We start from the raw sequence: 14,018 nt of genomic DNA on the forward strand, positions 1-14,018 counted from the left end.
AGCCACGAAGAAGGTTATGTTCTTGCCTTTTCCCACAACATACATGGACCTAGAGGGTATTAGGCTAAGTGAAATTGGTCACCCAGAAATAGACAAATGCCAGAAGAGGACACGTATGTGTGGAATCTAAACAACAAAACAAACCAAGGCAAATCGACTTCTCAACACAGAAAACAAACCATAGTTGCTAGGCCAGGGGTGTTACGATGGGATTAACCAAATAGGTGAGGGGGATGAAGAGGTTCATACTTTCAGTTGTAAAAGTAAGGGCGATGCAAAGCACCCTAGGGAACATCTTCGGCACATTGTAACATTTCATACTGACAGATGGTAACTACACCCGCATCATGTCTAGGACTGCGGAGTCACTGCATTGCACCCCAGAAGCACGTACAACATGGGAGGTGAGCTCCACTTCAGTAATAAGTGTCCCAGCAATTGCGTTGTCAATAGTCCCCGGGCGCCCCGATTCTCCAGAGCAATTATCACCGTCTGACTTAACATGTGCCTTGTTTATTGCCCGTCTCCCTGTCCTGGAATAGAGGCTCCGCGGAGGCAGCGGCTTCATCTATTTGATGCTCAGTGCATACATGACGAACCAACAAGTCCCTCTGTTGCCACATTCCAGGCGTCACCTTAAAACGTGTCTAGAGGTGGCCGAGGTCCCGGCTACACACACCTGCACACACTGGGGGGCTGGGTCCTAACTCTCCTCGAAGGCCACGCGCTCCTGGAGCCCCCACCACCTCATCCTCGGGGGACAAGACGCGCACGGCCCGGAGGGGACTGGGCCAAAGAACCTCAGGCCTTGGCTAGGACGGTGCCCTCGTGTTCTGATGTACGAATGAGGAGGTGTCCCCAGAGATGACAACAGGCACAGTCAGGATCCCGACGGGGCAGGGAAAGGCAGACGTCCCGGGCCGGGTGACCACACACTCAGGTGGCGCTCAGCAAGGCACCGGGATGGTCGTCAGCTTTACCGTCCACAGCAGCCGCGGCCTAGAGAAAGAGGCGGCTCTTGCTCCCGGAGGTTTTTAGTCACCTCGGGCTCAGCACACACCCTAGAGTCAGCTCTTCACATGTGAGTCCAAGTGCTCCGTCTTAGCGCGGCCCCTGCACTCTCGGCCCCTCCTAGAAATTTCAGTCCGGGGAGGTTAACCAGGTTGCCCCAAGCCACCCAGCGCAAAGCGATCGAGTCGGCCCTCGCGCGGAGCTCGTTTCAGGCCCCAGCGGCCCAGCCTGCCGCGAGGCCAGGGGCGAGGAAGGGCTCACAGCCGCTGAGGTTGGCGGCCCCTCCTTCGGTCTCGCCACCGCCCCGGAACGAACGGCACCGCAGAAGCACGCGAGGCGCGGGGGGGCCGGCGCCCCCGTGGGCGGGCGAGGAGCCGCCGGGGAAGAACCCCGAGAACCCCACTCCCCCGCGGCTGCCGGGGCGCCGGCGCTCGCCGCTCAGGCCCCCCTCCTTCCTGGCCGCCGCCCCCACGGCCTGCCGGCTCCTGCAGGTCGCCGGCCCCCTCGAGGGCCAGGGCTCGGGCCGCAGGCCGGCTGCGGCCACGGTGCTCGGTGCCGTCTCCCCACGCAGACGCGGCGTGGGGGGGGGGGTGAGTAGCGCAACCCCTGCGCGCGAGGGGCGCCGTGGGCAGTGGGGTTCCCAGTCCAGCCAACACGGACACGGCGGGGGGAGGGGGGACGGGACGCCAGGTGCCCCGCGCCCTGCAGGATGCTTGCTGGCATCTGGTTCCTGCCCCCGAGACACCAGTGCCCGACAGACCCCAGGTCCTAAGACTGGAAGATGTGCCCGCACCATGTCAAAGTCCCTGGGGCGGCAGCGGCGGGGGGTCAAAATCACCCCGGTGGAAAGCCGTGCTGCACCGAATATAAACGCTGGAGGAGAAGGCCGAGGAAAGGGAGCACAGGAGAGCCCCAGGGCACAGGGGGACACAGTCTGGTCCTAAGAATGAGGCGTGCCTGGGCGCCTGGGCGGCTCAGTGAATGAAGCCGGTGACTGCGGCTCAGGTCACGATCTCACGGTTCGTGGGTTCGAGCCCCGCATCGGGCTCCGTGCTGACAGCTCGGAGCCTGGAGCCCGCTTTTGGTTCTGTGTCCCCCTCTCTCTCTCTGCCCCTCCCCCGCTCGCTCAATTTGTGTCTCTGAAAAATGAACAAACGTGAAAGAAAGAGAAGAAAAGTCACTAGTTCTGACCAGTGAGACAGGACAAGAGTGTCATTCCTGGTCCCCAAGGTGGTGCAAAGCCCGTGCTGGCTTTTCCAGTCTCTGTCCCCCTGTGACGGCACCTGAGAAACCACACGTTCTGTGTGGCACAGGGACAGCAGGTCCCCCCGGAACTGTGAGGAACAGGACAGCCCAAACGCACGCAGAGCAAGGGGTGAGCCCCTGAGGTGTGGTCGGGGTCCATGCCAGGGCCTCGCCGCTGTGACTCACAGAAATGGGCAGAAGGGAGAAGGGAAAACCCTTCTGATGGGGTGGGGTGGGGGGCCTGAGGGAAGGAGGGACGTCTGGCTGCTGGCGGCCGACCAGGAGCCTGGCTGTGCTGGAAGGGCCGTACTGTGTAGGCGAGCAGGCACCCGCAGGGCACAGAGGGAGGCCAGCCGCCCCGCAAGGCAACGGGACAGGTTGGGGGAAAGCGATTTTTCAGAATCCTCCCCCGTGAGGACTGGGGGCAGCACTCACCTGCAGGAGGGTCTAGGAGCTGAGAAAAACCGGGAGACCGTGGGGGACACGCGTTCTCCTTCTGGGCTGGCATTCCTTCCCCTGGTGGGTCCAGGGTGTGAAGGTGCCTCACACTGTCCACGAACACGCCAGTGCTGGTACCTCGTGTCAGGCCGCGGGGTTTTCTGAAACCAGCCCCCGCCTCGCCCAGGAGCCCAGTCCCCCGTCCGTGTGCGCAGGTGCCCTAACGAGGTTGCATCAAGGGCAGCCAAGCGCGCAGGTGTCTCCGATTCTGTTTCGGACCCGGCGTTTCGGGGCCGGTTTGTGGCCGGCATTGATCCGACTCGTGCTCCGCGTGGAAGAGAAGTGAGTCTAATTCGTGAGGGTCTGTCGCTCCCCAAGGCCGCGGCTCCAGGAGGCGGTGGGTGTCTGCAGCTGCTCACCCGGACCAGAGAAGCTTCGCTGGCCTCGGCCTCGGCCTAGCCGAGGACGCGCCAATGACTCAGCCGGCCTTGCGAACGTGAACGTGCAGTTGGGGAGAATGTGGGGGCCAGTCAACGGGTCTCCTTCTCCCCGCGTCCGGAGACACGGTCCCCAGCCCAGCAGCCACGGGCAGCCTCAGCTGGGAATTTTCTAGAGACACAAGCGCTCCAGCCGCACGCCTTGCCCTGAATCAGAAATCCTGGGAGCGGAGCCGAGCGGGTGTTTTAACAAACCCTCCAGGTGACTCCAATGGCTGTTCAGGTGACAACACGCACGTGTGGGGGCCCACCTGCCTCTAGCGGGAGGAGGAGCGGGCCGCACCCGGTGCCTCCAGCAGACAGCCAGGTCCCCGCGGGCGGTCCCCACGGGCCAAGGCGAGGCGAGCCCTGGGCACCGCCTCCTCTGCACACTCACCAGCCCGGCAACCGCTCCCACCTGCTCAGAAAGGGGGCGGGTGGGGCAGGGGCGGAAGAGCCTCTCGTGGAAGCTGGAGGAGGGAGGCGCCCCCACCCGTGTGTTCCTTCACCCGTGTTGCTGTGGGTGATTAGTGACCGGAAGTGACCAGCTTTTTCCCTTTTGAATTTTTTTTTTTCACTGTTTGTTTTTGAGAGAGACAGAGACAGACAGTGCAAGCAGGGGAGGGGCAGAGAGAGACAGAGATCCGAAGCAGGCTCCAGGCTGTCCGCACAGAGCCCAATGCGGGGCTCGAACCCACAGACTACGAACCTGAGATCATGACCTGAGCTGAAGACAGACGCTTAACCCACTGAGCCACCCCGCTCCCCAGCTTTTCTCTCTTTTGGTTGCTACGCCGCTGTCGGTTTTGCCTGATGGGGACTGAAGTCTCTTTCCAGGGTCAAGGGGAGCACTTCTGGTGGGGTGGCTTCTTGGTCTGAGGCTTCAGCTTCTCACTCGTCTGTTCCAATTCAGGGTCAGTTTAGCCTTTCTGTCCTCTGCAAAAGACAGCTCGAGGGCCGCCTGGGTGGCTCAGTCGGTCAAGTGGCCAGCTTCGGCTCAGGTCATGATCTTTCGGTCCGTGAGTTCAAGCCCCGTGTCGCGCTCTGCGCTGACAGCTCAGAGCCTGGAGCCTGTTTCCGATTCTGAGTCTCCCTCTCTCTCTGACCCTCCCCCGTTCATGCTCTGTCTCTCCCTGTCTCAAAAATAAATAAAACGTTAAAAAAAAAATTAAAAAAAAAAAAAGACAGCTCGAGAAGGGACCCAGCCGATGGCACGTGGAAAGTGAGAGCTGAGTCCCTCTGTCCTCCCCGTTGGAGAGGCAGTGCTTTGACTTGCGTTTGCCTTAATGCAGTTGTCCCTCTCTGGATGTAAGCCACCTTCCTAACTCTCCTGCCTCTCCGTTGCCCATGTTTGCCCTCTCGTGACCTTTCGTGGCTGCACTGAAGGTTGGCTACTCCCTTCCCTTGGCCAGAGGAGGAGAGACTCAAAGAACAGAAAGGATCCCGGAAATCATTCAGTCCCAACACCTCATCTCCCAGCAGGCCCATCAGAGGCACAGAGTGGGGGAGAAACATCCAGGCCCTGACTCCCAGTCGGAGGCAGAGACGGACCGGGTGCCCAGGTTTAAGACCACAGGTGAAGACCACTTCTCCATCCTCCACAGCTCCATAAACAAGCTTACGCGGCCGTGTCTATAATTGGGCTTATCTGTTATGACACCGTCGCCAGAAGCAAATGATAATTTGTCACCTATCTTTTTAGATAACGTCCCCCCATATCACCAGCCATGGCTAGACCGTGGGTGGAAAATGTCTGTGTGGGAGTACCGCGGGGAGTTTGAGGTGAAGGTTGCCGGAAGGTGAATTCACAGACCCGGCACCTTCCTGGTTATGAATCAGTGGCTCCAAGGGCTCGACCACGTGATTTCCTCGGGCCCTCCAGTCTACGCTGCTCTAATACGTAAAAAGCAGTCTTGAGGGGCGCCTGGGTGGCCCCGTCGGTTGAGTGACCGACCCTGGATTTCGGCTCAGGTCATGATCTCACGGTGGGTGAGTTGGAGCCCTGCACGGAGCTCTGCGCTGACAGCATGGAGCCTGCTTGGGATTCTCTCTCCCTCCCTCGGTCTCTGCCCCTGCCCCTCTCGCTTGCACTCTCTTTCTCTCCGTCTCAGAAGAAACACACACTTTTTACGGAGCCGTCTTTCAAACGCTGGCATGGGACACCTGACTTCCAGATCTACTACATCCCGGGGGCGGAAAACTTGTGCGCCAACTTCCTCTTCCAATCGAGGAGGAGCCTGAGAGACAGCAACCTGATGAGAAACCACAACAAAGTATGTGATTCTCTTTTCAGTTGCAAAAATGCCTGATAACCAAAAGTTTCAAGCGAATTATGAGACCAGTTTGGGAACAAATCCTCCTTGGCATGAGACCGACGGCATGATCCCCGCCAAATCGAAAGGTTATTTGCTTAGGGGTCTGTCCCCGTTAGGAGGACATTTGCTTAAACGGCTCGACTCCTTACCCTTGAAGAACATCGGGGACAGGTGGAAAATTCAGCATCATGTTGGCGTATTTTGCCTTTTTTTTTTTTTCTGGAAATCTTTAAGAGGTAACTGTGGCTGCAGGTGCCTGCCGGGTGATTGTAACACATTTTGTTCTTGGAGGACTTCAGAGCCACTGTTAAAATGGCTCAGAAGGCACACTGTCACCCAATCCTCTGAGCTTCAGCCCTGGGACATTTGAGCCACCCCAGAGTGTCAGACATAGTGCCCCTTGGTGAATTAATAATGCCGCGTCACATCCCAGCTCTGCCCCCACACTCCTCAGGCTTCTTTTGCCCAACACTGGCCAACTCCAAACTGACGCTCTGTGAAATCGCGGAGGACGAGGACGGGGCAGCCGGGTCGTGTCGGTCAGCAGGGCAATTCCTTGAGAACACGCTATTTATACACTGCCTACCGCGAGGATGCAGAATCAGGCGCCCCAGGCTGATGTTAGAATATGTTTATTGCTACATTTATATACAATTATACAAACAGCCCAGACAGGAGAGGGAATGTAGCATCGATTTCTCCAGACTCCACAGATGTGCACAAGTAAAACGGAGCGGTATGCCACGATATTTGCTCTCAGTTCGAAGCCAAAAATAAGTCACATACGTTTTGTGAAAAAGTGGAAAATTCTAGGAAATGCTCTCCATATATCCCTCCTTACAAGCTAGACATGCAGAAAAAAAAAAAAAGTGGGTTCTCAGAAGCCGATGCCTTCAGGCATCTCTTGAGGGGGGCGGTGCCTTGAAGACAGGACGAGGCGGATGCTTGGGGCCTCAGGGCGCAATGCACAAATTCCCAAGTCCCGGCCCAGCTTCCTAAGGTCTGTCCCTAGGAAAGGCAACCAGGAGAGGTTTGGAGAGAGACAGAATAGCGAGCGAGGGAAAACCAACAGTAAACTGAGCCGTGAAGAGAACCATCGGCGAAAGAGCCCTTGGTGGGGGGAATTCTTGTCCATCCGGTTCCAGCTGAGGTTCAGGGTTCGGGGGGGACAGACACATTCAGAACATCAGGCACGGCTTGGTATGTCCTCATCCTACAGCTCGCCGTGTGTCAGATGCCAGGGACCTGCACGAAGACAGGGAGGGAACAGGAAAGTCAGGAGAGAAAGGACTGGGCTACACCTGCATATTGGCATCGCAGAGCTGGTGAGGCCTCGGACCTGGACCTCCTCCCACATTTCGTAGGGGACACTTAACCACGGTGGAGTGTGCTCCTGAATTCTGGGGGGGGGGGGGAGCGCTCCTGAAGCCGTGCGGTGAATACAGGCTGTTCTGGGACGACCAGAAGGCAGGTGGCTCCGACCGCAGCCCCGCTACCATTCCCATCTCAGAGGGAATCTAACGGAGCGGATCTCGCCACGTTCAGACCCAGAACTGCGAGGGGCGGGTCTGAGACGGCTCGTGTCACAGGTACGAACACCTTCGTGACGTGAATCACAGGAGAGCAAGATGAGCAGGCTGGGGGTGGGGTGGGGGGACAGGTGTGCCCAAGGGGTGAGCTCACATTCCCTACACCAGCTCTGCCTTCCACACCTCAGGCCACCTCCCCCTTGAGGCTCCGGCATGAGGGTCTTCAGATAGGGTCTCACCCGGCCTCCCAGGCCACAGTCAACCTAGCCCCTCAGACAAAGGACAAGGCCTGGAGGATGAGAGCAAGAAGTCTGGGAGTCCGGACACCCCAGACCGCCAGAGGCTTTGGGGAGCGATGGGCAATTTGGCCCCCTGGCACCTGTGTCCATGGGGCCTCTGTCCCTGAAGAAACCAGCCAGTTCTCACTTGTCTGTGACTGTACGTGAACCTCTGATTCCTCCTCCCCGTAACGCCATGGGCTGGCCACAACGAGGACCGCGTGAGATTTCTGCTGGGACGCCCTAAGGACAGCAGCAGAAGGACCAGAAGACCACTCGCGAGTCCCTATCCCTTCTCCTGGGTCCACGACATCAGCCACAGAGGCCCCGGCACTTTTCCAAGGCCGCCAACTCTGTGACATTTCAAGCTGAAGGATGTGGCGATTGCCAACTCCTTTGATCCTTTAATAAATTCATCTCGGGATAATTCAGAACTCTGTCATTTGATCTTGACTTTCCCGGTGACTCATGCAGAAACCTTCTCTTCCTGCTTCTGATGACAAGAGCACACAGTTAAACTCGCTCAAAGGATTTGCTCAAAAAAGCAAAAATGTTAACGGATGACAACCGGTGAGGGGACAGTCGCAAATCATCAGGTACATCTTAACTTGGGGGGCTTTTGCCCATCGGCAAACAAGATGGAAAGACTTACGTAAGTCCCTGCATTGGAAGCAACAGTTTAAAGAGGAGTAGCCAGGAAGAGAACTGTCTGTGGCTTTCGCCAGGACGTAAGAGCATGTGCGAAGTTGGGATTTTAGCTCAAATCCCAGGAATCAGGAATAGGACTAACTGGGACTCTATGAATTTACAAGCACCTACACCACTTTCAAAACAATGATGCATGTGCCACAAGCCTTTCAAGTGGACGTTGAAACACTGGAAACATTTGGGTGATATCACAGAACGTCCGAGCTTCTTGGACGACCTTAAACTCATTTTGAAGCAATCCAAAATCCTAGGCCAAGGAAGCACATCATTTCTAAAAATTCTGGACCTGGGTCAAACTTATATGACCATTTTTTAAATCTCATTAAAAAAAAAAATCTAGGGGCGCCTGAGTGGCTCAGTCGGTTGAGTGTCCGACTTCGGCCCAGGTCATGATCTCACGGTTTGTCAGTTCGAGCCCCGTGTCGGGCTCTGTGCTGACAGCTCGGAGCCTGGAGACTGCTTCGGATTCTGTGTCTCCCTCTCTCTCTGCTCCTCCCCCGCTCGTGCTCTGTCTCTCTCACTCTCAAAAATAAATAAATGTTAAAAAAAAATTAAGAAAAAAAAAAAAAAAGAAATGGGAAGGGTCTTAACAGTCTCCGCCAAAGAAATTAAAGAATTTTAAAACAACCTGTTTCAAGGTAACCGTGTTGGTCAAGGACTTTTAAATGTTTCCAAATTGAGATCATTGCAGAACACGAACCTGGCTGATGAACCGATTCTGGATCTCTTCTATTCATTATATATGGACAGCCCTTCATTTTTCAGTATTTCTGAATTCCCAGCAGCACACGGCATCATCTGCATGAGCTTGCGCTGCAATACTCACTCCACATCACAAAAGAGAACAGTCTAAAGCAGCCTGTCCCATCAGCGCACATGGATTACGGACAAAGTCTCATCTTATCCAACGTCAAAACTATTAAATTGGAGGAAGATGTGCTTGACTGGCAAAGAGCCCAAGAGATGCAAACAAGGGAGACAGAACCTTCAGGGCGTGGAACTAGATGGTGTAATGGTAGGGGTTTCTCCAGGTGACCTCCTTTGGGGATTCACTCCACTAGATTAATGGTTCCAGGCTGTGGGTGAACAGATTTGGGTCTTATGGGGTCCAGCCAAGGGGCGGGCATGGCAGGTGTCATGGAAAGGTGGGCTGGCCCTGGCCATGGCCGCCATTTGTACTTACCTAGCGATGGAGGGAGCCTTCTTCCTATTACATCTGCTTTATACTGCTTTGACAAGAACGCATCTGGAACAGTGCATACAGTTTGGGTCCCCACCTTTCAAAAGAGACATCAGGGGTTAGGAAGCACTTAGCAAAAGAACCCAGAAGGAAGTCAAATAGTACCGAATGACAAAAGCACCCTTGTCACCCCGGATTGGGCAGGGCCTCCTGGGCAACCAAAGTGCCAAAGCAATCTTCTTCCTAATTTTTAACTTTTTTCTTTTTTCCAATCCAGTCTTGAATCTCCACTGTTACAATGTGGAAATAAGAATCAGGTGACATCTCCCTTTCAAATGGATGCTAGAATTCTAATGGTTGTAGCAACTCCATACAAATAAATCGGTTTCACGAGAATAATGGATCCCAAAGTGTTAAAATAACACTGATCAGATTTTATGTTTGATTTGAGGTTCTCTAGTGATTAATCTAGGCACTATTAAAATGTCCTTTGGCCACGAAGCAGACTCACAGACCTCCTTTGAAATCAATATGTCTTTGAAGAAGCAAATTCTCAACAGACTGTGCCTGCCTGCTAGAAGACCGGGGTGGATTAAGACAAACGAGAAATAAAAACCTCTTCTGTGTCCATGTTGGCACTGCAGAGGTTAAAGAGATCGATTCCAGCCCTACTTTCTCTGGTCTGTCTCCTGCAGCTGACTCACCTTCCATTCTCAGGGATAGCCCTTAGAGACACCAAAAATGAAGTCACAGTAAATTCTACAGAGAAATCACAAAACCAGCCAAGCTTATCCATGCCCGAGTTCTCGGACTGGGGAGAACACTGCTCACAGTATGTTCTATGCTGTGGTTCAAGCAGGTAGAAGTGTAGTTACTGGCAATCTCTATCTTATACATCAGTTATGTACCGGAAGGGCATCTGTGGTGAGCTCTTTCCCATGGACAGCACGATATCAGTGGTAGTTGTTTCCAGGCAGTTTAAGCCACAATGAAAAACTGAGGCTTTGTAGTCAAATACAGTAGAAATCCCTTATTTGTCAAAGCTAGTAATAAAGGAACACAGAAACCATGAAACTTATTAAAAGTCTTAAAATTTTTCTGTAATACTTGAGCTTGAGGTTAAACTGGGCAGGATTAATTAGGTGATTAAGGAGTACCTGAAACCTGAGAACATTTCAAAGGGAACTTGAAGTGTTTTCAAGGACTCTGAAGGTTAGCAGGGCTGGTACTTGATTGTCTCAGATTTCATTAAAAGATACGTCCTGTATTTTTTCCCTTAGTTCCCAGCACTACTTTAACCATGGTTAACCTCAACTGAGGTAGATTTATACTCATAAAAGAACGAAAGGAGAGACTAGAAGGAAGGAAAAGAAGAAAACAAAGGAAGGAAAAAAAGAATGATTTGCATGAGTATATTGAGGAAATTTGGAAGTGAAAGAATGACAGGGGAGTAAATGGGATAAATGTAAGGCACAAGGAAGAAACAGAATTAGATCAAATGACAGGTGTCAGTGATAACAGAAGAAACCACCCATACATTTCCCTAAAAAGTAACAAAAGAGCGGCACCTGGGTGGCTCAGTCGGTTAAGCATCTGACTTCAGGTCAGGTCATGATCTGCTGGTTTGTTAGTGTGAGCCCCGCGTGGGGCTCTGTGCTGACAGCTCAGAGCCTGGAGCTTGCTTCGGATTCTGCGTCTTCCTCTCTCCCTGCCCCTCCCCCGCTCATAAGCGCGCTCTCTCTCTCTCAAGAATAAACATTTAAAGAATTGCTTTAATAAAATTAAAAAATTAAAAGAAAGAGATCAAGTCAGAAATTTCTAAATTTGCCACCAGGTGGCGCCATGAGATTAAAATAACTTGGTTGAACACCCAACCCTTGAAGCGGGTGGGTCTACTATAGAGGGGCAGGTATCCACAGTACAGGGAGTTCAGGATTTGTGGAGCGCCGAGTCATGGGTTAGGACATAGATCAGATCAAGTTACCTCCGGACGGCAAACTTGGTTTTACAGTAGAAAATCTACCTAATTCAGTATGTTAAAAAAAAAAAAGTACACGAACGTATTATCGCCATATACATTTGCATTTGATAAATTCTAAGCCTTATCTTTATTAAAAAAGAAAATCTAGCAAAAAAGACGTATGTATATAAAAGGAAGTTTCATTAACTCAATAAAGGGCATGAACCAAAACCTAGGGCCAACATGCAGTGGCAAATGTTAGAGCTGTTGGAAGCATTCCTCTTAAATCAGAAATTCCAGTGATGTCCAACGTGGTACTGAAATTTTCAGTTAAGTCAACACAGTAACGTAAGAAAAGTAAATGTTATACAGATTGAGAAGACAGATTGAAAACTGCCATTATTTGCAGGTGACTATGTAGAAAGCCTAAAAGATTTCACAGATTATTAGAAACAACAAGAATAAGCAAGGTCCCTGCACATAGGGTCAGCAAACAAAAATCAATTTCATTTCTATATACCAGCCACAAAGAGTTTTAAAATGTAACTTTTAGAAGTTAGTGAAAATTAAGTTGCCTAGTAATAAATCCAGCAAAAGATACACAGGACCTGAAAGCAAAAATTTAAATTTTGGTGGAAGGCATTAAGGATGATACCAATAAATGGAGAAATATATTCATGACTAGGGATGCTTAACATTGTACAGATATAATTTCTTCCCAAATTAATCTAATTAATTATTATTAATACATTTCCAAACAAATGCTTTTATCCTTATTTATTTACTTATTTAAGAGAGAGATAAAGTGTAAGCAGAGGAGAAGGCAGATGGCGGGACAGAGAGAGAATCTTAAGCAGGCTTCACGCTGACCATGGATCGATCCCATGACCCTGGAATCATGACCTGAGTGGAAATCAAGAGTCAGATGCTGAACAGACTCAGCCCCTGCCCCTCGCATACAATTTAAATGAATTTTTTAAATTTTTCTAACGTTTATGTTATTTGAGAGAGAGAGAAATAATGTGAGATGGGGAGGGGCAGAGAGAGAGGGAGACACAGAATCAGAAGCAGGCTCCAGGCTCTGAGCTGACAGCAAAGAACCCAATGCAGGGCTTGAACTCGTGAACTGTGAGATCATGACATGAGCCAAAGTCGGATGCTTAACAACGGAGCCACCTAGATGCCCCCAATTTAAATGAATTCTAATATTTATGTAGTAGAAAGGATATCTGGCTGGCTCAGTTGAATATGTGACTCTTGATCTCAGGGTCCTCAGTTCAAGCTCATGTTGGGGGTAGAGATTACTTAAAAAAAATAATAATAAAATTTATGTAAAATTTATGTAAAATTATGTAGAAAAGGCCAAAAAAAAAAAAAAAAACAAAAAACAAAAACAAAAAACAAAGGGCCAAACCTAGTCAGGAGTTTATTATTAAAGCAAGGTGGAGAAAAAAGAAAGAAAGCTCTATCAGAAATTAAGACTCATTATAAAACTAAGACTATAATTAATACAGAATGCTATTGACACAGGGATAGACAGACTGACCAATGGAAGAGAACAGAGACTGTACATGTGAATCCTTAATATAGGTAAGAAGTGGCAATGCCTCAATGGGAGAGGGATGGAGTATTAACATACCGGTCATCCGGATAGAAAAAAAAAATGGATCCATACTTCATCCCATACCCAAAGTTACTTCTAGCTGGATTAAAGACCCAAGTGTAAAAATAACCAAACGCTTAGAAGAAAATTTAAAAACTCAAAACTTTTAAAGAAGATACAGGGGAATACCTTCATGACCTCAAGGAAAAGAAGAATTTCTTAAACAAGACGCGTGCACAAAAATTGCCACAGATCACAAGGAGGAAGATTTATAAATTAAGCTACAATAAAATTTAAATTCGTACCCATCAAAAACTCATAAAAATGTGAAAAGATGAGGTAAAATTTGGAAGGAGATAACTGTAAAACAGTTAAGTATCAAAAGATTAAGGGCCAAAATACAAAGAAATTCTGTGAAGCAATTACATCAAGATAAAGAAGCTAATAGAAAACAAGCAAAAAAAAAAAAATTCACTTCAAGGAAGAGGAAACGTGAAAGGCGCATAAATATAAGAAAGATTCTCAATTATAGGGGCACCTGGGTGGCTCAGTGGGTTAAGCATCCGACTTCAGCTCAGGTCATGATCTCATGCTTTGTAATTTTGAGCCCCACATCAGGCTCTGGGTTGACAGCTCGGAGGCTGGAGCCCGCTTCCGAGTCCGTGTGTGTGTGTGTGCGCGTGTGTGTGTGCGCATGTGTGTGTGTGTGTCTGCCCCTCCCCCGCTTGTACTGTCTCTCAGAAATAAATAAAACATTAAAAAATTTTTTAAAAAGATTCTCAATTATATTAGTAATCAAGAACATGCAAATTAAAAACACAGTAAGATACCTATCAAACAGGCAGAAGTTTAAAAATTCTGGTAATATCACATGTGGTAAAGATGTTAATGTATCTTTACTTCGAAAAGTAATTTAATGGCTACATAAACTGAATAATTGCCTCCCAACTAGGTCTCCGCCACCGAGATACTACTGCTTACATTCACTAGAGACATATCCAACAAGATCTATGGCTATGTTGTCTGTAAAATAAAAAATATTAGAAGACAAATGTCCACCATCAGGGGAATGGATAAATGGTATTCAAGTGAATGTACTCACAGCAGCAAGAATGAATGAACCACTACTATATTAGTCAAAATGCGTGTGTGTGTGTGTGTGTGTGTGTGTGTTAAAACTATCTAAAGTCCATATGCATGCAACGCTAGACATCATATAAACTAGGTATCATATTGCTTGTGGACACAAACACAGTAAAACCCACAGGGAAGTAT

General features: G+C 50.1%; 1 protein-coding gene across 1 annotated transcript in view; it reads right to left on the reverse strand.

The window, feature by feature from the left end:
- Positions 1-6,101: 6,101 nt before the first annotated feature.
- Positions 6,102-14,018, reverse strand: part of RDX (radixin) — a 78,241-nt gene continuing 70,324 nt past the window's right edge. Inside the window, exons 14-15 of the mRNA XM_040482921.1 lie at positions 9,184-9,277; positions 6,102-6,730 (exon numbers count right to left, since the gene is read on the reverse strand). Of these exons, the coding sequence (XP_040338855.1) occupies positions 9,211-9,277 (67 nt within the window). The 3' untranslated portion in view covers positions 6,102-6,730; positions 9,184-9,210. The remainder of the gene's footprint in view (positions 6,731-9,183; positions 9,278-14,018) is intronic.

Source organism: Herpailurus yagouaroundi, unplaced genomic scaffold (assembly GCF_014898765.1).
Source record: "Herpailurus yagouaroundi ecotype Mexico unplaced genomic scaffold, PumYag 161, whole genome shotgun sequence".
In the NCBI taxonomy this organism is placed as follows: Eukaryota; Metazoa; Chordata; class Mammalia; order Carnivora; family Felidae; genus Herpailurus; species Herpailurus yagouaroundi.